Here is a 21090-nt window from a genome sequence, read left to right as displayed (position 1 = left end):
CTCACTCTGTAGGCCAAGCTGGCCTTGAACTCAGAAGTCAGCCTGCCTCTGCCTCCCAGAGTGCTGGGATTACAGGTGTATGCCACCACCGCCCTGTTTAAAATAAATAAATCTTAAAAAAAAAAAAAGATGTAGATTCTGTGGCTCTCAGCAGGTGGAAATGAGAAAGGGACAGAGAGGTCTCCAGAGCCTAGTGTAAAGGAACACTTTCTTGTTGTTTTGAAACAGGGTCTCCAACCGGGCAATGTGGAGCATGCCTTTAATCCCAGCACTTGGGAAGCAGAGGCAGGCAGATTTCTGAGTTCAAGGTCAGCCTGGTCTACAGAGTGAGTTCCAGAACAGCCAGGGCTACAGAGAAACCCTGTCTCAAAAAATGAAAGGAAAAAAAGAAAGAAAGAAAGAAAGAGAGAGAGAGAGAGAGAGAGAGAGAGAGAGAGAGAGAGAGAGAGAGAGAAAGTCTCTACATGTAGCCTTAGACTAGGCTGTCCTTAAACTAAGAGATTCACTGGCCTCTGCCTCCCAAGTACTAGAATTAAAGGCATGCAACACCACTTCCCAACGAGGCAAAGGTTTGCTTTTTTAAAAAATATTTACTTCTTTGTTTTATATGTGTTTTGTCTTGATTCACACCGGAAGAAGAAATCAAATTCCATTACAGATAGTTGTGACATGTGAGTGCTGGGAATTGAACTCAGGACCTCTGGAAGAGCAGTCAACATCAAAACTATTAAACCTTGAGCCATCTCTTTATGCAACACGTTTTTAATCCGAACACTCCAGAGGCAGAGACAGGTCATCTCGTGAGTTCGTGGCCAACCTGCTCTACACAGAGGTCCAGGATAGCTAAGGGTATATAAAAAAAAACCTGACTCAAAAGAAAAAAAAAGGTGTGTTCAGATATGGCTGCAATCACTAGGCCTCAGATAGTTCGCCTAACTTTCCCAGACCAGCTGAACTTGGGAGCCATTAGCTCCAGCCCAATTTAGGACCTCTGCTATCCACAAAACTACAGTTTGAACCTCTAGATGCCCACCCAGCCCACGTGCAACCAGAAAAGGCAAAAAGGGAGCGCACTTCCGGTGTGAATGTCGTACAGTCATGCATTATGGGACTTGTAGTTCGCCTTAATTTGACCTGGGCGAGGCCTCCGCACTGCATGTTGGGAGCTGTGGAGCCGCGTGGCATGCTGGGAACGCGAGGGGTTAGAGAGGTTTGAAAACTTCGCCCGTGCCCGCATCGATTTCGGGAGACCCTCGCCCATGTTATATGAGCACCTGGTACTTGAAAAACCCTTTGTTTTTGTTGTGGGGAACACATGACGGAGGACAATGACATCTTTTCCTTCCGGTGCACACTTTTCGTCAATGGGAGGCGCCCTCGTGCGCCGCCGTGCGCGTCCCGGGGGATTCTGGGTAGCGGTTTACCCCCGCCCACTTCGTCAGCGTCTTCCTTTCGCCTCCCGACGCCGCCGAGGTAGCACGCGTGAGGTCTGTCCACCGCAGCCGAGTGAGTACCCTCGCCCGCTGGGCCGCGAACAGTGGTTGGGACTGAGGGGTGGACCGCGGCCGGGAGTCGAGGGTTGTACGGCCTTCCGTGATCGGAGGCCTGGGGCCTCACATGGCCTCACTTGCTGGCTAAAATGGAGAGGGAAGCAGAAGGCCTCTAGGATAACCACACCACCGTATCCTCTTGTCTGTCCCGTTCAGCATGCGCTACGTCGCCTCTTATCTGCTGGCCGCCCTCGGGGGCAATTCCTCTCCTAGCGCCAAGGACATCAAGAAAATACTAGACAGCGTGGGCATCGAGGCGGACGATGACCGGCTCAACAAGGTAGTTTGCTGCGTACTTGGAGCCGCTGGATCGCAATGACTTCCAGTGGCGGCCCTTAGGTCCGGATCGTACCTTCAGAGAGAATGTAGATGAGATGAGAGAATGTTGAAAGGGATGGATGGATGGATGCCTACACCTATTTTAGTGATAGTGTTCTCCTTAATTCTTTTGAGAACCTTGTGCAGTCCAAGAAGTTCATGCATGACAAACTCTTGGTCATCGTGCTTTTGTAGGAGTTTAAAACTCTTGTGTGACCTTATTTTTTGAGACAAGGTCTCCGTAGTAGCTCTGGCTAACCTGGCACTTTCTGGCTAACCAGTTTCTTAAGTTACTCTTTTGGCAGGGGTGAGGTGAGACAGGATTTCTCTGTAACCCTGGCTGTGGTGGAATTCACTCTGTAGACCATGCTAGCATTTTTTTTTTTTCTTTTTTAATTGGCAGTGTAGAATATGTGTGTAGATGCCAGCAGAGGCATCTGTGTCTCCTTAGACTTATAGTTAGGGTTAGAGCTGGGAATCAAACCCTAGGACATGGCAGAGTCCAAGTCTTCTTTAGCAGTGGAGCTATCTCACTGCCCTTTAAATTTTTTCTAGAATGATATTTAAATCCTACCTATGCTGCACACGGAACTTTAATTCCAACAAACTTTAGAATTCTAGCATCTCGAATTTGCCAACATCTTTTTTGAGAAGATCCAGTGATATCTTACGGCTAGTTCCTGGGAGTAGAGAGGTCTAGTATCTTCAGAACCCCTTGCTGTGCCTTGCATTGCTGACTGCTAGCTATGGTTGTCTACCCAGGTCATCAGTGAGCTGAACGGAAAAAACATTGAGGATGTCATCGCTCAGGGTGAGTTCCTGGGAAGTTAACATGTTTGTGGTCCATTCTAATCCCTGCTGGTCAGCCAATGATCTGCCAGGGTTCGCTTGTGGACCAGAGCATCCTAGAAACCCTGCCAGAGTTGTGCAAGGCCTTTTTATTTAGGCTTGTGCCCGCAGCACTTCTGGACAAGCTCAGGAGCTGGCAATGGAGTCACTTCTTTATTGTTCCCACCAGGATATGAAAGCCTTTTCTGTGAGCAGGGATAGGGGTTCTAAAAATAGGTGCAGGCTCTTTCTTACCTTTTATTAGGCATACGGATTTCTGGTGCCATCAGACAGGTACTTATTTGCAATCTGAGCAGTTAATAGTGTGCTTGCCCTGTGCACATGACAGGCAAAACCAGCTCAGCAGATGATCTGTCCTGTGAACTCAGCCCTGTGGTGAAAGAGCGGGAACATTGGGGCACACTTATATGAACATGTTTGCTGAATTTTTAGAATTTTTTTTTTTTGGTTTTTTTTTGGTTGTTTTTTTTTTTTTTTTTTTTTTTTTTTTTTTTTTTTTTTTGAGACAGGGTTTCTCTGTGTAGTCCTGGCTGTCCTGTAACTCACTCTGTAGACCAGGCTGGCCTCGAACTCAGAAATCCACCTTCCTCTGCCTCCCAAGTGCTGGGATTACAGGCGTGCGCTACCACGCCCGGCTGAATTTTTAGATTTTTAACTAAAACTTTTGTGAGTTTTCTTGGTTTCCCCCCTCCCCCCCCCCCCACACACACAGGTTTTCTCTGTAATGATGACCCTTGTGGCCTGAAACCCTCTTTGTAGACCAGGCTGGCCTTAAATTCACAGAGATCTGCCTGCTTCTGCCACCTGAGTGCTGGAATTAAAAATGTGCACCACCAAGCCCAGCCTGAACTTTTTTTTTTTATTATTTATTTGGGGTCAGGGTTTATCTAAGTAGCCCTGACTGTCCTGGAACTCTGGCTGGCCTCAAACTCACAATCCACTTGTCTTTTATCCAAGTGCTGGGTTATATAGATGTGTCTTACCACCTCCCAGCTTATTTGGTGCAGGTTTTTTTTGTTTTGTTGTTGTTTTTTTGTTTTGAGGATTTTGAGACAGCAATTAAGACAAGGTTTCTCTGTTTAGCCCAAGCTGGCATTGAACTCAGATCCCCTAATGGGATTAAAGGCATGTATAGCTTGTCCATCTTACTTTTGTTTGTTTGGGTTTTGGGGAGTGTTCGAGACAGGGTTTCTCTGTGTAGCCCTGGCTGTCCTGGAACTCACTCTGTAGACCAGGCTGGCCTCAAACTCAGAAATCCACCTTTCTTTGCCTCCAAAGTGCTGGGATTACAGGTGTGTGCCACCTCGCCGGCTTTTACTTTTGTTTTTTAAGATGTATTTGTTTTATGTATCTGAGTACATTGCAGCCTTATTCAGACACACCAGAAGAGAGCAACAGATCCCATTACAGATGGTTGTGAGCCACCATGTGGTTGCTGGGACTTGAACTTAGGACCTCTGGAAGAGCAGTCAGTTCTCTTAACCGCTGAGCCGTTCTCTCCAGCTCCCATCTTATTCTTAAGGTGGAGGTCAGAGTTGTGCTAGTTCCAGTTTCTTTTATGTGGGTCAGAATAGGGGAAAAGCAGTCTTAAATGGTATGCTGTTCCTAGGTGTGTGCACAGTTGCTTTATGTTTTAGAGTGGAAGCAGGTAACAGTGGTGTAAGTAAGCAGATCACTGGGGTGATGGCTTCCTTCCCTGGGTTGGTAATTCGACCCTTACAGGTTCTCTGGTCTCATGTTCTTTTTATTTTATATAGGTGTTGGCAAGCTGGCCAGTGTGCCTGCTGGTGGCGCTGTGGCTGTTTCTGCTGCCCCTGGTTCTGCAGCTCCTGCTGCCGGTTCTGCCCCCGCTGCAGGTAAATAGTCTAATGGGTGGGTGGTGATAGAGGGGGTTGGTACTCAGGATGTGTTCTGTTGCTGGCTGGGGCTCCTGGGACAGCCTGGATGAGTTCTGGGAGCAGTGCTTACTATGGTGTTCTTCACAGCAGAGGAGAAGAAAGATGAGAAGAAGGAGGAGTCTGAGGAGTCGGATGACGACATGGGATTTGGCTTGTTTGATTAAATTCCTGCTCCCCTGCAAATAAAGCCTTTTTATGTATCTTGAGTGGCCTTTAAACATCTTGTCGACATGTGACATGCTGTGTCTTCAGCTCCGGCTCCCAGAGTGTGGGAGTGCTGGGTCAGTGGGGAAGAAGAGGAGCCGATCCCCAGGGTCCCTTTGCTTAGGGCTGTGGCTTTAGAGAACTGTCAGGCCTGTTCCATGGATCCTTGAGTTAAGTATTCTGGGAAAGCAGTGTGGGAAATGTGAGCCTGGGCTGAGCCACTGTTTGAGTAGTTGCACAGGCTCTGCCTGCCCTAAGTGTTTCATAGGTCAACACTCCACTCAGCGTGGCAGTGAGGCTTCCCTGAGGTTCCCTGTGAGGATTGTGTCAGGTATAGACAGCTTTCAGGGTGCTGTAGCTATTAATGGCTGGTTCTCTGCATTGTGCATACATGTCATGCTGGCTATAAACTTCAAGGGCATTCCTGTCCTTTCCTCACAGGCTGCTCTATGGAGTGCAAAAGGCAGAGCAGGACCTAGTGAGACTAGTGTAAAGGCTCTGTCAGTCGTGGGGAGACAGATAGGTGTGTTGAACAGGCTGCAGATCACTCTGGTGCTTCCTGTAGCAAGGAATGAAAATATGGCCATGGAGCCAGGAAGGGTGGTGGATGACACAGCTAACACTTTTTTTTTTTTTTTTGGATTTGTTTTTATCGAGACAGGGTTTCTCTGTATAGCCATGGCTGTCCTGTAACTCACTCTGTAGACCAGTCAAACTCAAATCCTCCTGCTTCTGCCTCACAGAGTGCTGGCATTATAGGCATGCATCACCATCCCCCCGCTAGCTAAAACGTGAGCTCTAAGGGAGCAGGTAGAAATAGGGGTAGGGCCAGACCCTGGTGGTGTACGCCTTTAATCCTAGCACTTAGGAGGTAGAGGCAGGCAGGCGGATTTCTGAGTTTGGGGGCCAGCCTGGTCTACACAGAAACCCTGTCTCCAAAAAAAAAAAAAGAAAGAAATAGGGCTAGGAGGGTCCAGGGTTCTGGGCACCCTAATTCTAGCTTGTACCCTGAAGGAAGGGAGGGGCTTGTGCTGCTTAAGGTTCTTAGGTTGTTCATGGGAGTTATCTAGCCTCTAGATTCCGAGAAAGGCCGGCCCTGTTCTTGGCAACAGCATCTCCCAGGGGTCTGAAGGGTGTGTGCCCAAACAGCTTTACCCTCTGTGGAAATGAGAGCAGAGGTCTTGAGCTGGGTCAGCACTGTCCCTCTGGCCCATTACTGGAACAAAATAGAGGGGAGGACTTTGAAGTTGTTAGCTTCTTTCTGTGACCACCATGATAAGCCCTGGGCTTACTGAGGACTTGTTTCTACTGTACCGTCACTCATGGTTATATTAATCAGGACATAGCCGGGTACACCCTACCTTGAGACTATTTGGTCTCATACAGTATGTAGTCCAAGCCAGCACAGAACAAATTTACCTAGCATAAAGAACTTTGAAAAATCAAATTCAGCCGGGCGGTGGTGTGCACACCTTTAATCCCAGCACTTGGGAGGCAGAGGCAAGTGGATTTTTGAGTTCGAGGCCAGCCTGGTCTACAGAGTGAGTTCCAGGACAGCCAGGGCTATACAAAGAAACCCTGTCTCAACCAAATCCAAAGGGGAAAAAAAAAAACTAAGCCAGGCAATGGCAGCTCACACCTTTAATATAAGGGCCTGGCAGGCAAGTTCTGAACTGAGTAAAGAGACAGGGTTTGTCTAAGTCAGGTGACACACCTGTACCTCCAAATATTGAGAGTCATGCATCCCTTTGATTTCTAGGTACCTGCATATACTTCTTTAAAAGTCAGGAACTAAGCCAGGCATTGGTGGCGCACGCCTTTAATCCCAGCACTTGGGAGGCAGAGGCAGGAGGATTATGAGTTCGAGGCCAGCCTGGTCTACAGGGTGAGTTCCATGACAGGGCTATACAGAGAAACCCTGTCTCAGGAGAAAAAAAAATCATGGACTAACGAGATGGCTTAGTGGCTAAAAGCACTCTTGGCTGTAGCAGAGGATCTGGGTTCTGTTTCCAGTATCCATACTTGGTGATTGTTTTTTCTTTGTTTGATTTTTTTTCGAGACAGGGTTTCTCTATAGCCTTGGCTGTCCTGGAACTCACTCTGTAGACCAGGCTGGCCTCGAACTCAGAAATCTGCCTGCCTCTGCCTCCCAGAGTGCTGGGATTACAGGCATGCGCCACCACTGCCTGGCTCATAGTTGGGGATTGGGTTCTTCAGGTCTCTGTACCTGTACTCAGGTGCCCATAAGTGGAAGTAAGCTGTGCGTTGTGGTTCAGGATGGGGGTAGAAGCTGTAAAATCTTTTGAGGTCAGGACAGCTAGGGCCACAGAGACTGTTCACCCTCCTTGGATGCTCTGTCCTTATCTGATGGCCAGAGCTCAGCTCAGTAGCCCCAGAAGTACCCCACCTTGTGGCTATAGTGTGTTGGAACACTGTTGACCTCATGTATTCCTGCTACAGGTTGGGTCATTGTGACTTTAGAGAAATGTCCCCAGGACCCCTTGGACCCGAGGACTTGTTTCCCTACATCTACCAGCCCTACTACCATCTTTCTTTTGTTCCCAATTTAGTCCTTGTCCTTGGGACCACTAGAGAGATTTTAGAACAGCCCTGGCGCCGCTCGCCAGGCTCTCACTCTGCTGATGTACACTTCCTTCTCTTGATGGCTGACAGCCAAGGGCTTTCAACATAACTGACCAGACCACCTGCCAAAGAACTGTACTCCATTTTCTGAGAAAACTTCACAAACAAAATGGCTAATAAACTAAACTGCTTCAAACTCAGCCTCCTCATGACGTGTAAGGATCCCCTCGAGCGTGTTATTTTCAACATATTTCCTTCCGCTGCAAGCCTGCATGGTGGACCTTTAAAAGGCTATTAAGCTAGGGGCCTCTAATTCCAGCATTTGGAAGGTGGAGGCAGGTTTCGAACTTCAGGACTGAAGTTCATAGTATACAGTAGATCCTTTTCCTTGTATAAACAGTTTATTTTTATATTAATCAGCTTCAAACCCCCTCCAAGTCATGTATATAAGTACTGTTCAGGTACTTAGGCCCACTTCTAAGGCCTGCACTTGCCTAAGTGCCTCTCATTTGTATGCTTAATAAACTAATTTCATTCTTGATGGTCTGGAAATTGTGGTGTGTGTCAAGGTTCTGGGTTACCTGAATAAAAGGCTCTGGCTCAGAGAGCTTCAGGTTGAATTGATGGCAACACAGTTGTGTTGTGAGAGGCCTAGAGCTGGTCTGGGAGCGAGAATTTCTGGGCGAAAAGACACTCTCACCCATAACCCCAACCTTGTTTGGTGTGGGGTAAGATGAGGACTACGTTTTAGCCTGTCCCTCAGCTGAGGGAACAATCCGGGGAAAAGGGTAAGAGGGTAACAGGAGCACATCACTTCCTGGAACAATTAGTTGGGGTGAGGCTTTTGTCTAAGACCAAGTAGACCCCACAATCGGAGGAGTCAGGATCAGACATCTAAAACTCAAGTGGGCAGCTAGGGTACCGAGGGTCCCTATAATGGCAGAGCAGAACTTGGGTCTGTGACAGTATTTCCTGGGCCAGTGTCAGTCTGTTTGGCCTGCTGGTTTTGGGGGCTTTAGCCTGAGTGACTCAGGGTTTCAGATCCATGGGGGTACTATCGCTGCGATTTCGCCCAGGTTCTGTGTCCTAGCGGGTATCCCTGGAGGAGGAGGCACCTGCTCACAAACTCCGGCACCCAGACCTGTACAAAACTTGCACTTCTCCACGCGCTCGGATCTCCCTAAGTCCAGGGGCTGCCCAAGCTGTGGGCAGTTCCCCGGATTGAAGGAGCTGTGGGGTCGAAAGAGAGAAACTGAATCCTGAGAATCCCCCCACCTCGATCTCTCAGATGGCTTTGCCCAGCAGGTGTCGCGAAGGGGCGGGGCCTAGGGGGGCGCGGCCGTTCCCTGCTTGATCCAGTTGGGTCGCGCGCCCAGGTCCTGCCCCCTGCCGACCAGGCCCCGCCCTCACCCCGCACTAAAACACCTCCTCCTCTGCCTCCCGGCACAGCGTCTCCGCCTCCGCCGGCGGAGACCCCAAGCTATCAAGACTGCGGGACCCACTGCCCGCAGGACATCGAGTCACGATGTTCCCGAGGGAGACCAAGTGGAACATCTCATTCGCTGGCTGCGGCTTCCTCGGGGTCTACCACATTGGCGTGGCCTCCTGCCTCCGTGAGCACGCGCCCTTCCTGGTGGCCAACGCCACTCACATCTACGGAGCCTCGGCAGGGGCGCTCACCGCCACAGCGCTGGTCACTGGGGCCTGCCTGGGTGAGCGAGGCTGCGCGGAAGTTGGGCAGGGTGTGGTGGGGACCGCGCGGGCTGGCGGATGCTCTAGCGTCCCACGCTCTGCCCGCGTAGGGAAGCTGCTCCAGCAGCTAGTGCAGTAGGAGCGGTAGAGAGGGGCATCTCTGCCTGTATTCCGGAACTATGACCGAAAGTCCTGTTCTGAGCCCCGGTCCGGGGCGGGTTCTGGTTTGTTGTTGTTCTAAGAGTGTCTAGGGACTGGGGTGGGGCCTGGCGCGCTCTTGGCTTATGGCATTCTCTCTAGTGCCCATGTAGCCTGCATTAAGGGGCACAAAAATTGGGAACCGGCAGGTGCTACTTGACTGTTATTGGAAAGAGAAAGTAAATCGTGGGCGGGGCCATGAGCGAGAGAGAGGAGGGGCATTGGTCTCCCCGAACTGGATGCCAGCGGTCACTGTGTCCTGAGGCTCTGCCGCTACAAACTGCTTTGGCTCTGGGGCCTAGTACAAGGGTTCCTCAAATGGGCATCTGGACACTGTGGCATGGCTCCTAAAGGGGACCTCTGAACCCTCTGAACGCAGCTGGAGTCTGCTTCCTCTGTCCATGGTGGATTGACAGCCTGACTCCCCAGCTGTAGCCAGCTGACCCACTTCACCGGGTGTCCATACTTAATGTGCTTTGAAGGCTTTCAGGAGTACAGAGATGGGAAGGGGGGGCTGGGTCTCACACTTCCGGCTACCACGTGGGTTGTTGTTTACAGCACACAACGTTCTTCCTCCTTAGGAGTCCTGGGAACTGCTGCCCAACCCCCATCATCCCGTAGGTCAGCCAAGGTGACAAGGGCATCCTGCTCAGCAGGAGATTGTCTGGACTTTTCTGTCTCTTTCCCATCACTTTTGCCCTGAGGAGGGAAGAGGAGAAGGAACACAGTTCTAGTTCTTGGTACCTGGAGTTCACTCTGTGATCTTGCCCACTGCTTCTCGTGGAGGCTTTCAGAGGAGTAGGTGTAGTGGGTAGCTGGTCTCAAGACATACATGAAGACTGTTCCTGGGTTGGGAATGAGTTAGGTTTGCCACTCTCACAGAGCTACTTACTCCCAATACCCTGCCCAGGTGGTCTTGGGCAGCTAGAGCCATGACAGTTTGCCTACTGTCAGCTGTAAACCCTTGGTCTGTATGTCCCATGCCTGCCAAAGGGAGCATCTTGGAGAGGGCATGGGTCCTCAGGGGGGCGGGGGGGAACCCCTAGCTTCTCCTCTCTCTGGCCACTGTACTGTTGTCCTGGGCCAGCACCCAGGGCCTCCTAAGTGTTGGAATGCTTGCGTTTGGTGGAAGTGAGGCAGTGTCTTCCCAAGAAGTGGGCCCACCACTTTAAGTTCATGTTCTTGAGGCAGTCCCTCTTGGGCCGAACCGGGCTTTGTGGATCTGCCCACCTACTTACATTTAGCCAAATAGGTGAAGGTTGAAGTAGGTCAGAGTTGACCCTCTGTCTTCCCCACTCTCGGCCACGTGCCATACCTAATGTTAGGCACGGTGACTCATGGGGACAAGCAGTTGGGAAATACCAGGCATAGGGCAGGTTTTAATCCCAGCTGGCCAGCTCCTGCTGTATGCTATCTCCAGGGTGGTGGCCGGCCTCCTTCTACTTAAGTGGCAAAGTCCCAACTGTGAGCCAGTCCCCAGTGTAGGCATAGGTGTCTTAGGGTCAATGGAATATAACATCTGCGTGTCTCCTGGGTGTGGCGTCCTGGAGGAAGGATGCTTACTAAGCTGGGAATGTTGTCCCTGATCCCCGCCCTGCTCTCCCAGGTGAAGCAGGTGCCAACATTATTGAAGTGTCCAAGGAGGCCCGGAAGCGGTTCCTAGGCCCTCTGCACCCCTCCTTCAACCTGGTGAAGACCATCCGTGGCTGTCTACTAAAGACCCTGCCTGCTGATTGTCATGAGCGTGCCAGTGGACGCCTGGGCATCTCCCTGACGCGTGTTTCAGATGGAGAGAATGTCATCATCTCCCACTTTAGCTCCAAGGATGAGCTTATCCAGGTAGGCACTGGAGAAACTGGGTTGTGGGTATGGGATTAACCCAAGGCAGGCCCTGGTCTACTCCCCTGTGTCTTGTTCTTCAGGCCAATGTGTGCAGCACGTTTATCCCCGTGTACTGTGGTCTCATCCCCCCTACCCTTCAAGGGGTGGTAAGTAGCTCTGCTTGGCCCTGCCCTGGAACGAGAGGCACCATCTACCGTCTCTGGGCTGTAGGAAGGAAAAAGGGGTGGAGGGGAAAGGCCACTGGGCACCCCTCTCCCTCTTCAGTCCCTCGCTGCCTGTTTGTTGCTTTACTTCCCATGACTCAGGACCCAGGGCAGTCTTGGGGAGACTCACATTTCCTCTGGCTGGTGCCCATCCCAACTCCATCTGTCTGGCCATTTGCTGAGTCCCCAGTGGCCAGTGCCTAGTGGGCCAAAGGCACAAACGGAACTGAATCGGGCTGCCACCACACCCTGCCCGGCCCCCGGCGTGTGACTGTGCATGTGTGTTCTTGCAAAGCGCTACGTGGATGGCGGCATTTCCGACAACTTGCCACTCTATGAGCTGAAGAATACCATCACAGTGTCCCCATTCTCAGGCGAGAGTGACATCTGCCCTCAGGACAGCTCCACCAACATCCACGAGCTTCGTGTCACCAACACCAGCATCCAGTTCAACCTGCGCAATCTCTACCGCCTCTCAAAGGCTCTCTTCCCGCCAGAGCCCATGGTGAGCCCTCACAGCTAGTCCTGACTCCTGGGGACTTCTGAGCCCTGGGTCGGCAGCGGGGCTTCTGGATGCTTTCCAAGGTTTACAGCACTTCAAGCTAGGGCGGGTGGAGGTGACTGTTGCAGAGACTACAGCCGCGCCATTCACACTGACTTACATCTCTGCCACAGGTTCTCCGAGAGATGTGCAAACAGGGCTACAGAGATGGACTTCGATTCCTTAGGAGGAATGGTGTGTGGGCAGCCCTAGGGTGGGAGAAGCTGGACTTGCAGTGCCACCTGCTGGCCATAAACTCTGATGGCATCTCTCTGTCATTCCCCCCAACCCAACCCAGGCCTACTGAACCAACCTAACCCCTTGCTGGCACTGCCCCCAGTTGTCCCCCAAGAAGAGGATGCAGAGGAAGCTGCTGTAGCCGAGGAGAGGACTAGAGAGGAGGTCCAACTGCAGCCCCATGGAGGAGATCGGATTCTAGAGCACCTGCCTGCCAGACTCAATGAGGGTGCGCCATGGGGCAGGAAGCTCAGTGGGAGGCCTAGGAGGCCCGCCACTTCCCTCATGACTAGCGCCTGCCTTCCTCCCTGTAGCCCTGCTGGAGGCCTGTGTGGAGCCAAAGGACCTGATGACCACTCTTTCCAACATGCTGCCAGTGCGTCTGGCGACCGCCATGATGGTCCCCTATACTCTGCCGCTGGAGAGTGCAGTGTCCTTCACCATCCGGTGAGGGTGGGAAACGGAGTCTGGGGAGGACACAGCAACATAGACATTGGGGACAGAGGTCTAGGGTCATCGACGAGCAGTGGGGTACGTGGGAGGGTTGGGGAGGCTAGGTCTTCGGTACCTGTCAAGGGAGCATCCGATCCCAGCCTGTTGTTTCTGAGCTTATGCTGTCTTCTCAGTTTGTTGGAGTGGCTGCCTGATGTACCCGAGGATATCCGGTGGATGAAAGAGCAGACAGGTAGCATCTGCCAGTACCTGGTGATGAGGGCTAAGAGGAAGTTGGGTGACCATCTGCCTTCCAGGTGAGTTGCCCTGACTGCCTGGCCACCGGGGTCCCGGGTCTTGGAATCTTGGGTCTCCACTAAGCCTTCCTTTCCTCCGTGCCTCCTCCCCACCTTGCAGACTGTCCGAGCAGGTGGAACTGCGGCGTGCCCAGTCTCTGCCCTCTGTGCCACTGTCTTGCGCCACCTACAGTGAGGCACTGCCCAACTGGGTACGGAACAACCTCTCACTGGGGGACGCGCTGGCCAAGTGGGAAGAATGCCAGCGTCAGCTCCTGCTGGGTCTCTTCTGCACCAATGTGGCTTTCCCGCCGGATGCCTTGCGCATGCGCACACCTGCCAGCCCCACCGCCACAGATCCTGCCGCCCCACGGGATCCACCTGGCCTCCCACCTTGTTGAGAACCATCATTCCCACCTCGCCCGGCTACCAGCCAAGCTCCAAGTTGTCCTGCCCCACTAAGAAAGAGGGGCCCGGGGCGGAGCAAGACCCTGTCCTCCTGGCTCTCTCCTTACATGCTGTGGAATGAGGACATAGGACCCTGCACAGCTGCAAGTGGGTTTTTGATGTGAAACCTTTCACCAGCCACTCACTACGCTACTCCTGGTGGGGAGGGAGGAGGAGTCACCTCCCCTGGAGCCCACGGAGCCTTCCCCTTCACCTGTGCCTTACTCCTGCCCACCACCCTTTCAGTGCAGGGTCAGTCTTAAGAACTCCACATCTGCTGCTTCTCCCTGTTTTCCAAGTTTCCTTGGAGAGTGTGTGAAGAATTATTTATTTTTGCCAAAGCAGATATAATAAAAGCCACAGCTCAGCTTCTGCCTTCCTCACTTCTGCATGTTACCCTTGCCTCTGACTGTGGTCAGCAGACAGAACTTTTCCCCAGTGGACCGGCGTCTCAGTATCTGACAGTTGGGCTTTGAAGGGTCCTTTGAGTCCTGGCAGCTGGGGGCCCTCTCAGAAGGTCAGCCCTCTGGCAAGGACACACGTAAGCTGCTCTGTTTTCTCTGAGGCTTTCTGACTGTCTCTTGGGCAGTGTTTGAAGAGGCCAGCGGATGTGTTTGGGAGTTTGAGACCCTCAGTTTAATAAAAACTAAAGTGTTGGGTTGGAGTCGCCCAGCGGTTGAGCAGCTGTCTAGTGTGCACCAGGTCGGGATTCCATCTCAAGCACCAGGGGGAAAATGTTTACAGAAGGTGTCACCCACACATGCGCTCCACACGGTGACACAGTGGTGGAGGGTGTGGAGTTGACTTCAGGGCTGGATCCCCGCGAAGGGTGACACTTGCTTCTGGAACTGAGGCCTGGGGACCAGGGAAGATCAGTTCCTGACCCACACCCGGGCATCTCGCCCAGAACTTCGTGCTTGGCTCCTCTTCCTTGATTGTCACAGCTTCCTTGCCAGGTGCATGTGCCTTTTCCACACCTGCTTCCCACCAGAACCCTGGGAGGGGTCCACAGTACCGAGGCGAAGTAGTGAGCGTTCACCATGGTTTCCCGGAGTAGCCAGTGCTGTTTGTGTGTGTGTTGTAATAGTCTCGGAAGAAGGGGAACTGCAAGTGGGGCGTAAGCCAACTGTCCAGTTGTAGGACTTAGCTTAGTCCTCCGAGCCCAGCGCCCACTTGCTCCTCCCAAAGGGGTGGGCTTAGCTGTCTGTCTGTAGGACTTAGCTCAGTCCTCCCAGCTCAGCACCCACTTGCCCCTCCCAAAAGGTGCACAGTGGCTGCGGTCGCAGCCCCTAGCCAACAATAACGGTTGATCTGGTTATGGGACCTGGGACAGCAGGACTGGGAGAGCCGGCCAGGCAGGTCCCTGGCCTAGGTGCCAGGGGCCGCCCCTCGTCTCCAGGTCTTGTCCTATACAGCGAGCCTGTTGTGGTTCTGCTTGAGAATCACAGGGCCCCCCCAGCGCCTCTGCAGCCTGCGATAGCCAGGCCAGCTTTTCAGGTCAGTTTAGGGGTTTGGTTGGGGGCATACCCTTGGAAGTAGATGGGTTTCCTCTTAAGTAGGACTTTGGCGGCATCTTCAGAAATTCATTCCTCTAGGCTCAGGGGGAGCCTGATTAGGACTGTGCCCCGTGAGGAGTGCTGAGGGCAGACTGCTGAGACGGTCTCACTCCGCGCCCCACACTCACTTCCCCCACACAGGAGTGCAGCTAACTTACATGTCATTCTCTAGTATTAAAACTTAGAAGACTCTAAATCGGGAAAGTAAAGAGAAGAAAATCTAGTGTCTGCCGCCCTGGATACAGCCACTGAAAGTATTTGGTTTATTTCCTGCTCGGCATTTTCCTACACACACTTCTTGGCACTCTAAGTCTGGATACTCCGGGGGTGGGGTGGGGGCTGGGATCTGCACCTCCCCGGCCTTGATTTTGTCTTAAAAGGGTCTTGGGGGGGTATGAGGGGGGAGGTGGAAGTGAGGGACACAACATTGCTGTCCCCTGTGGCTCTCCGGGGAGAGCTAGCCACTCTGGGTCGGGTCACCAGGATAGGAGAGGCGGGACAAAGCTACAGCAGCACCCTGGTGGAGATCCACCCGGACGTGCTATCCCGGGGGCTCCCGGCCTGTAAGGCTGCAAGGTCGCTCTGGGTTCGCGCCCCTCGCGGGCTGTCGGGGTCCGGGCAGGGGCGGGGCGCGCCGCGCGTTTCCGGGAGGAGCGGCCCGCCCGCGGCAGGTGCGGCGGCAAGGCTCGCAGGTAGGCATTTGCTCGCAGATCCCGCGGCTGGGGTCCCAGCGCCGCGCCCTCCGGATTCCCCACCCCCCAACCCCGGGCCCTTAGCTCCAGTGGTCGCGCCTTCGGACCGCTGTGTGGAGCGGCGACCGCACGCATCTCTGTCTGGACCGGCTGTGTTCCTGGGGTGAAGGCAGCTAGCCCAGCCGTGCGTGGATGAGATTTGCTTGTGGGCCCACCCGCTGCCTTTCGTCTGGACTCCCTGGAGCCTGGCGGCAGCACGGCTTCCGGCCAGGATGGACCTCCGGTCCCACAGAGCCCTGGAGCGGTTGGTGGGGGTGGTGACCGAGCCTGGTTGAAGCGAGGGTAGCCATCAGGGGGGCCAATGATTACTCCAGGTCTCCCTACCACGCTCTTCCTCACGTTGGCTTGTCGTGCCTTTCCTCCCGGAATCTGGGTGGGGCGGGGGGGGGGGAAGATGAGCTCAAACACTGAAAAGTGAGATAGTCGGTCAGTGTCACTGAGCTGTAGCTCTGGGAAATGTGGGGTTAATACACTGTGGGACTGACAGGTGGCTCTAATGAGAGGTGGGGTGTCCATTCCAGGAGGTGAGAGGGAGGCCCGAGGGGAGGAGAAAGCTCCGGAGGCTGTGTTAAACCAAGATGTGGGGGTGTTCCTTACAAAAGCTGTCCAGTGCCCAAGCCTGGGACCTTGCACCTGCAGCCTTAAGGCATGCCGGGCAGGTGGGAGGGGCTGATGGAGTTTACTCTCCGCTTGCCAGCTGTCAGAAGTCCAGGGTATCACAGGCTCAGGCCTGAGGCTAAGGACCTGGTCAGAAGTGGTTCAGCCCTCAGCCATAGGCCGTCCCCGCTTGGGCTCTCCCAAGTCCAGGATGTGGGAGACGCACGCATTACTCTCTGAGCCTCTTTCACTACGAAATCTCTGCCGGCTGCCCAGAGCCTGCCGCTGCCTTTTACAGTTAGTCTTTTGTTGTAAGGTCGCACTTTTTTTTTTCTTTTTGAGACAGGGTCTCACTGTGTAGCCCCGACTGTCCTGTACCCCACTCTGTAGAACAGACTGTCCTGGAAACTCACAGAGATCCACTTGCCTCTGTCTCCTGAGTGTTGGGACTAAAGGCCTGTGCCACTAAAGCCTGGTCTCACTTTCTTTTTCGTTCTGAGGTAGGATCTCTCCATGTAGCTCTGGATGTCTTGGAACTTGCTATGTAGACCAGGCTGGCCCCCTGAACTCACAGATATCTGCCTATCTCTGCCTCCTGAGTGCTGGGACTAAAACGTATGCCACCATCTGCCGCCTCCCTCCCTTTCTTGCACTGGTTTCTTCCTGGGATCCAGCCTTTGTCTGGAATCTCTGCTTCCTGAGATGCTGGGTGCTGGGCAGCAGCTCTGGTACTGGGTCAGCTTCATTCCATCCCAGTGACCCGGGAGCACCCCTGTCTCAGTTCCTTTTGTCTGTCCACTTCCCTGCCTGGTCACGGAGGTCCCAACCTCTCCACCTGCACCTCTGCCACATTTCACCCCTCCTTCCATTTCTTCTGAACTTCCCTTTGCTTCACAGCGCCTCCCAAGAGCCTAGACTTGCTCCTATGGCCAGCCCTGGGCTGCCTGAAGCTGGGGAGGGCCAGGAGGGAGAGGAGACAACGGGGGTCTCAGCAAGGCATGGAGCAGAGGTGCTGCAGCAGGCCCAGGAGCTCTTTCTACTGTGTGACAAGGATGCCAAGGGCTTCATCACTCGACAGGATTTGCAGGTGAGCCCCAGATCCAAGAGGTCTCCAGACCCAAGGCTGACCTTTGACCTTTGCTGCTCACCTCAGCCCTTCTTGCCTGGTCAGGGTCTGCAGAATGATCTTCCCCTTACGCCTGAACAGCTGGAGGCTGTGTTCGAAAGTCTGGACCAGGCCCACACTGGCTTCCTCACAGCCCGGGAGTTCTGTCTAGGCCTGGGTGAGCAGGTCCCAGACATGTGGAGACCCTCTTCAGTGTCCTGTTAGACTTTATGAAAGCCTGTACCTCTCACAACTTCCCAGCCATTCTGGCATCTACAAACAGGCGCATTATGAGCTGAACCACCCCCAGCTACTCTACAGTGTATGAACTGCCCTCCCCCATCCCGTCTTCTCTGCCAGCCAAGGTGGGGCGGGGGGAGCTGGCTGTCGTTCCCTTTCCCAGGCCAATAGAACCAGAACAAGGAAGAAAAACAGGAAGCTGGGCCCTGAGAGAGGGCAGGATATGTTGTACGTGGCGGGAGGGAGTTGGGTAGGTCCAGGGTGCTAACCCACAGTCCTGATAATCTCTCCTCCCATGTCTGCAGGGAAGTTTGTGGGGGTGGAGTCGGCCCCAGGAGGGTCCCTCTTGAGGACTTCTGAGGAAACCTTTGAGTCAGGCACAGGGGGCTCTCTGGAGGAGGAGGACGATGTTGAGACATTCTACACTTCCTTGGAGAAGCTGGGAGTGGCCCGGGTCCTGGGCGAGTGAGTTGATGCCTATCCCCTTATCGAAAGTATTTCCTCTTCTCTTCACAGTCTGTCCACCCTGCCCATCTGTCTGTTACAGAATCCCCAGGTCCTGCCAGTCCACCCCCTGTCAGTTGTGGCTGTCGGGGAGAGTGGCCTGGTGTGATTTTCCTCAGGATTTGCATTTCAGGAGGCCATAGCTCTGCGGGGCGGGGTGCCACCAGACACCGTAGGCACGCACTCACTGGCACAGCTCTTAGTATACAGGCCACCTAGCACTCGCAGAGGCCAAGGAAGCCTAAGAGCACGAAGCAAAGGTTGAACTGTGCTCGACCGATGTGCCAGTTCTGGGCTGCTGCAACAGGAGACAGCCCGTCACCCACCAGCTCCCGTCTCTGATCGCATCCTCCAGGCAATGGGCTGTGAGGACACTCTGGGTCGGGCTGCAGCGCGAGCGACCTGAGCTGTTGGGCTCTCTAGAGGAAGTTCTGATGCGCGCATCGGCCTGCCTGGAGGCGGCGGCCCGGGAGCGCGAAGGTCTTGAGCAGGCGCTGCGGCGGTGAGGGCTGGCCCGGCCTGGCGAGGTCTGGGGCCTCACGGAGGGGGCAGAGACTTGGCTAGGAAATGATCATGTCTATGGTATCCCGGTTCTTCGAAGGCGGGAGAGCGAACACGAGAGGGAGGTGCGTGGACTGTATGAAGAGCTGGAGCAGCAGCTCGGGGAGCAGCGACACCGCGGGCAGAGCCAGGTGGGCCCGCGCACGCCACGCCCAGCCTTGCTGCTGGCCTCTCTCGCTCCGCCTTCCCCGGATTGGTCCCGCCCCCGAGGACTCACCTCGGGAGTCCAGGCTGCCCCAAGTGCAGGGACCGCTGCTCTGCTTCTGCAAGTGCCCCTTCCCGCGCTCTCCACCCCTTCGCTCCCCACCCTTGCCTGCCTCCTCTGAGCCCGGAGCGAAGGCTCTAGTGCGGCTGTACACCCCAGAACCTACCCCGGGAGGAACAGAGAGGCCACCTGGAGCTGGAGCTGCAGATCCGTGAGCAGGAGTTGGAGCGCGCAGGCCAGAGGCAACGGGAGGTAAGCCGGACTGAGTTCACGTGGGCGTCCTCGCATAGACTCCACATTTTTTTCTTTTTGGGCGCGGAGGCGGGGGGGGGGAGGGCGGGGGTTACCTGTGCCTTGGGATCCTCAACCAGGAGCCGCAGGGGTGAGGGGTCAGCTTGGCACCGGAGGGGTGTGGTTCGCCAGCCAGCATTTCCACCATTCCCCAGCTGGAGCAGCAGCTGCAGGCCCGCGCTGCAGAGCAACTAGAGGCGCAGGCCCAGCACATCCAGCTGCAGAGGGCCTATGAGGCCGTACGAGCACAGCTGGACCGGGCACAAGAGCAGCTCAGCCGACTGGAGGGCGAAGCACAGGGTCGCCAGGAGCAAACCCAAAGGTGTGGTGAAGGGCCTGTGGTGAGGGCAGGAGGGTCTCCCACCACCTCGCACCTCACTACCTCACTACCTTCCTATCTACAGGGATGTGGTTGCTGTCTCCAGGAACATGCAGAAAGAGAAGCTCAGCCTCTTAAGGCAGCTGGAGCTGCTGAGGTGGGTCAGGCCTTCCTGGGCTAATGTGGAGAAGTGGTTTCAAGTTTCCAAATATTATTGCTCCTACCCACGTTGCTGGAAGTCCTTCTGTCTGCCCTGTAGCCCTCATGCTGCAGGCTCTGTTCTGTGGTCCTCTGGACTCAGGGAAAGCATCTCCCCCACGCACTTTTCTGTTAGAACTTAGCTTTCTCAGTCTCCTACTTCTCTTTTCTTTTTTTCTTTTTTCTTTTTTTCTGTTTTTTTGAGACAGGGTTTCTCTGTGTAGCCCTGGCTGTCCTGGAACTCACTCTGTAGACCAGGCTGGCCTCGAACTCAGAAATCCGCCTACTTCTGCCTCCCGAGTTCTGGGATTATAGGTGTGCACCACTACCGCCAGGCTCCTACCTCTCTTTTCTAGGGAGTTGAATCTGAGGCTTCGAGATGAGAGAGATGCCTGTGAGACTAAACTTCTGGGCAGTAGCCACAGGAAGGCTCTAGCGATTGCCCACAAGCCTGGACCCATCTACTGCTGCTGCTGCTGTGGCTGGGCTCGGCCCCCCAGACGAGGCTCTGGCCATCTTCCTAGTGCCCGATGACCAACCCCAAATGACTCACTTCCTTATCCAGAGGACCGGTCCTGGGAGGGACTGGTCTTGGGTGGCCGTTGCTTGCCAAGTATGTGGCTCTACCCAGAAAGCATCCCATGCCTGGAGGAACAAGTCTTAGAGTGGTCAAGGTCTTCAGTCTTTATCCTGTCTTCCTTCATCTTTGTCTAAAGGACAATAAAGGCCATTGTATACTGTGCACTCCTTGGCGTTTGTGTGTTTGGGAGCCACAGAGCATTTGTGGTTCATGCTTGGTGTCCATGGCACAAGGTGACATGGAGGGGTTTACAGGTGCACATTACCCTGTCATTCCTGCAGCTGTGGGTTCCTCTGTGCTTGTGTATGTTCTGGATAGTCACCAAACCCTCACCATCCCTCCCAGCTGAGGCTCTGAGGACTCAGGTTTCAACAGGTGTGAGCTCCCAAGCTAATCCTCACTCAGGTGGAAGGTCCTGCCCCTCACGTCTGTGGTCAGCTAGCTCTCTGGTCCAGGTCCTTTCTCCATCATCCTTTGCCATCCACACTGGGTACCTCTCACAGGGCCCTCATGTCTCTGTGGGATCCTCCGGGACCCTCCACACTGTATCTGGAGCTCTGGTATTTCCTTGGCCGCTAGAACCTGCAGCTTCAGGGTGGTTCTGGCTTACACTAGAGGAGAAATCGGTCTTGTTCCTCAGTTCTGGGCCTCTGGTGGGCTAAGTGCCACCTTCCCCGCCTCTTCGTTCCCCATCTGGGTTCTACCTCCGGCCTAGCTCCTCTGTCTCTGGGTGAGTCGGGGGTTTTGATGACAACGGCCACCCTTAAGCTAACTTTACAGACCCACAGGCAGATCCCCAGGTCTCTCTTGTGCACCTTAGCACCAAACCAGTTAGGGCTTGCCTGCCCCAGACGGCCGTGGGCGGGGCTGCGCCCGGGGCGGGGTCGCGCGC

General features: G+C 54.1%; 3 protein-coding genes and 1 non-coding gene across 7 annotated transcripts; all 4 read left to right on the top strand.

Moving 5' to 3' along the window:
* Positions 1-1389: 1389 nt before the first annotated feature.
* Positions 1390-4821, top strand: Rplp2 (ribosomal protein lateral stalk subunit P2). Of its 2 annotated transcripts, none has more exons than XM_052195469.1 (5): positions 1390-1506; positions 1707-1830; positions 2631-2679; positions 4475-4573; positions 4706-4821. In XM_052195469.1, the coding sequence occupies exons 2-5, from the start codon at positions 1708-1710 to the stop codon at positions 4777-4779; spliced, it is 345 nt and encodes a 114-aa protein (XP_052051429.1). In that variant the 5' UTR covers positions 1390-1506; position 1707; the 3' UTR covers positions 4780-4821. The 2 variants fall into 2 exon arrangements, with proteins under 2 accessions (XP_052051429.1, XP_052051421.1); XM_052195461.1 differs by having other exon boundaries at positions 4703-4821.
* Positions 2708-2843, top strand: LOC127676533 (small nucleolar RNA SNORA52). Its single transcript, XR_007976006.1, has one exon. It is a non-coding gene; the product is annotated as a small nucleolar RNA SNORA52 (small nucleolar RNA).
* A 3995-nt stretch (positions 4822-8816) lies between the features above and the next one.
* Positions 8817-13657, top strand: Pnpla2 (patatin like phospholipase domain containing 2). The gene is made up of 9 exons (XM_052195329.1): positions 8817-9114; positions 10899-11131; positions 11215-11280; positions 11633-11842; positions 12013-12073; positions 12177-12344; positions 12430-12562; positions 12742-12864; positions 12965-13657. Exons 1-9 carry the CDS (start codon positions 8928-8930, stop codon positions 13242-13244), a joined length of 1461 nt encoding a protein of 486 aa, XP_052051289.1. The 5' UTR covers positions 8817-8927; the 3' UTR covers positions 13245-13657.
* Positions 13658-13750: 93 nt separating this feature from the next.
* Cracr2b (calcium release activated channel regulator 2B) lies at positions 13751-20362 on the top strand. Of its 3 annotated transcripts, none has more exons than XM_052195342.1 (10): positions 13751-14787; positions 17093-17282; positions 17367-17478; positions 17846-18005; positions 18400-18546; positions 18646-18736; positions 18970-19062; positions 19257-19423; positions 19506-19577; positions 19975-20362. In XM_052195342.1, exons 2-10 carry the CDS (start codon positions 17121-17123, stop codon positions 20150-20152), a joined length of 1182 nt encoding a protein of 393 aa, XP_052051302.1. In that variant the 5' UTR covers positions 13751-14787; positions 17093-17120; the 3' UTR covers positions 20153-20362. The 3 variants fall into 3 exon arrangements, with proteins under 3 accessions (XP_052051302.1, XP_052051319.1, XP_052051311.1); XM_052195351.1 differs by lacking the exon at positions 13751-14787 and adding an exon at positions 15478-15538; XM_052195359.1 differs by lacking the exon at positions 18400-18546.
* Positions 20363-21090: the final 728 nt, after the last annotated feature.

Source organism: Apodemus sylvaticus, chromosome 1 (assembly GCF_947179515.1).
Source record: "Apodemus sylvaticus chromosome 1, mApoSyl1.1, whole genome shotgun sequence".
NCBI lineage: Eukaryota > Metazoa > Chordata > Mammalia > Rodentia > Muridae > Apodemus > Apodemus sylvaticus.
This window is presented reverse-complemented; position numbering and strand designations above follow the sequence as displayed.

Excerpts from the sequence above, each read along its gene's own strand:
- Rplp2 (XM_052195461.1), top strand. The coding sequence starts at position 1,708 with ATGCGCTACGTCGCCTCTTATCTGCTGGCCGCCCTCGGGGGCAATTCC. Across the intron at positions 2,680-4,474 it reads TGAGGATGTCATCGCTCAGG|GTGTTGGCAAGCTGGCCAGT; the intron begins GTGAGTTCCTGG and ends TATTTTATATAG. Across the intron at positions 4,574-4,702 it reads CGGTTCTGCCCCCGCTGCAG|CAGAGGAGAAGAAAGATGAG; the intron begins GTAAATAGTCTA and ends TGTTCTTCACAG.
- Pnpla2 (XM_052195329.1), top strand. The coding sequence starts at position 8,928 with ATGTTCCCGAGGGAGACCAAGTGGAACATCTCATTCGCTGGCTGCGGC. Across the intron at positions 9,115-10,898 it reads GGTCACTGGGGCCTGCCTGG|GTGAAGCAGGTGCCAACATT; the intron begins GTGAGCGAGGCT and ends CTGCTCTCCCAG. Across the intron at positions 11,281-11,632 it reads CCCCTACCCTTCAAGGGGTG|CGCTACGTGGATGGCGGCAT; the intron begins GTAAGTAGCTCT and ends GTTCTTGCAAAG.
- Cracr2b (XM_052195342.1), top strand. The coding sequence starts at position 17,121 with ATGGCCAGCCCTGGGCTGCCTGAAGCTGGGGAGGGCCAGGAGGGAGAG. Across the intron at positions 17,479-17,845 it reads GGAGTTCTGTCTAGGCCTGG|GGAAGTTTGTGGGGGTGGAG; the intron begins GTGAGCAGGTCC and ends CCATGTCTGCAG. Across the intron at positions 19,578-19,974 it reads AGGCAGCTGGAGCTGCTGAG|GGAGTTGAATCTGAGGCTTC; the intron begins GTGGGTCAGGCC and ends TCTCTTTTCTAG.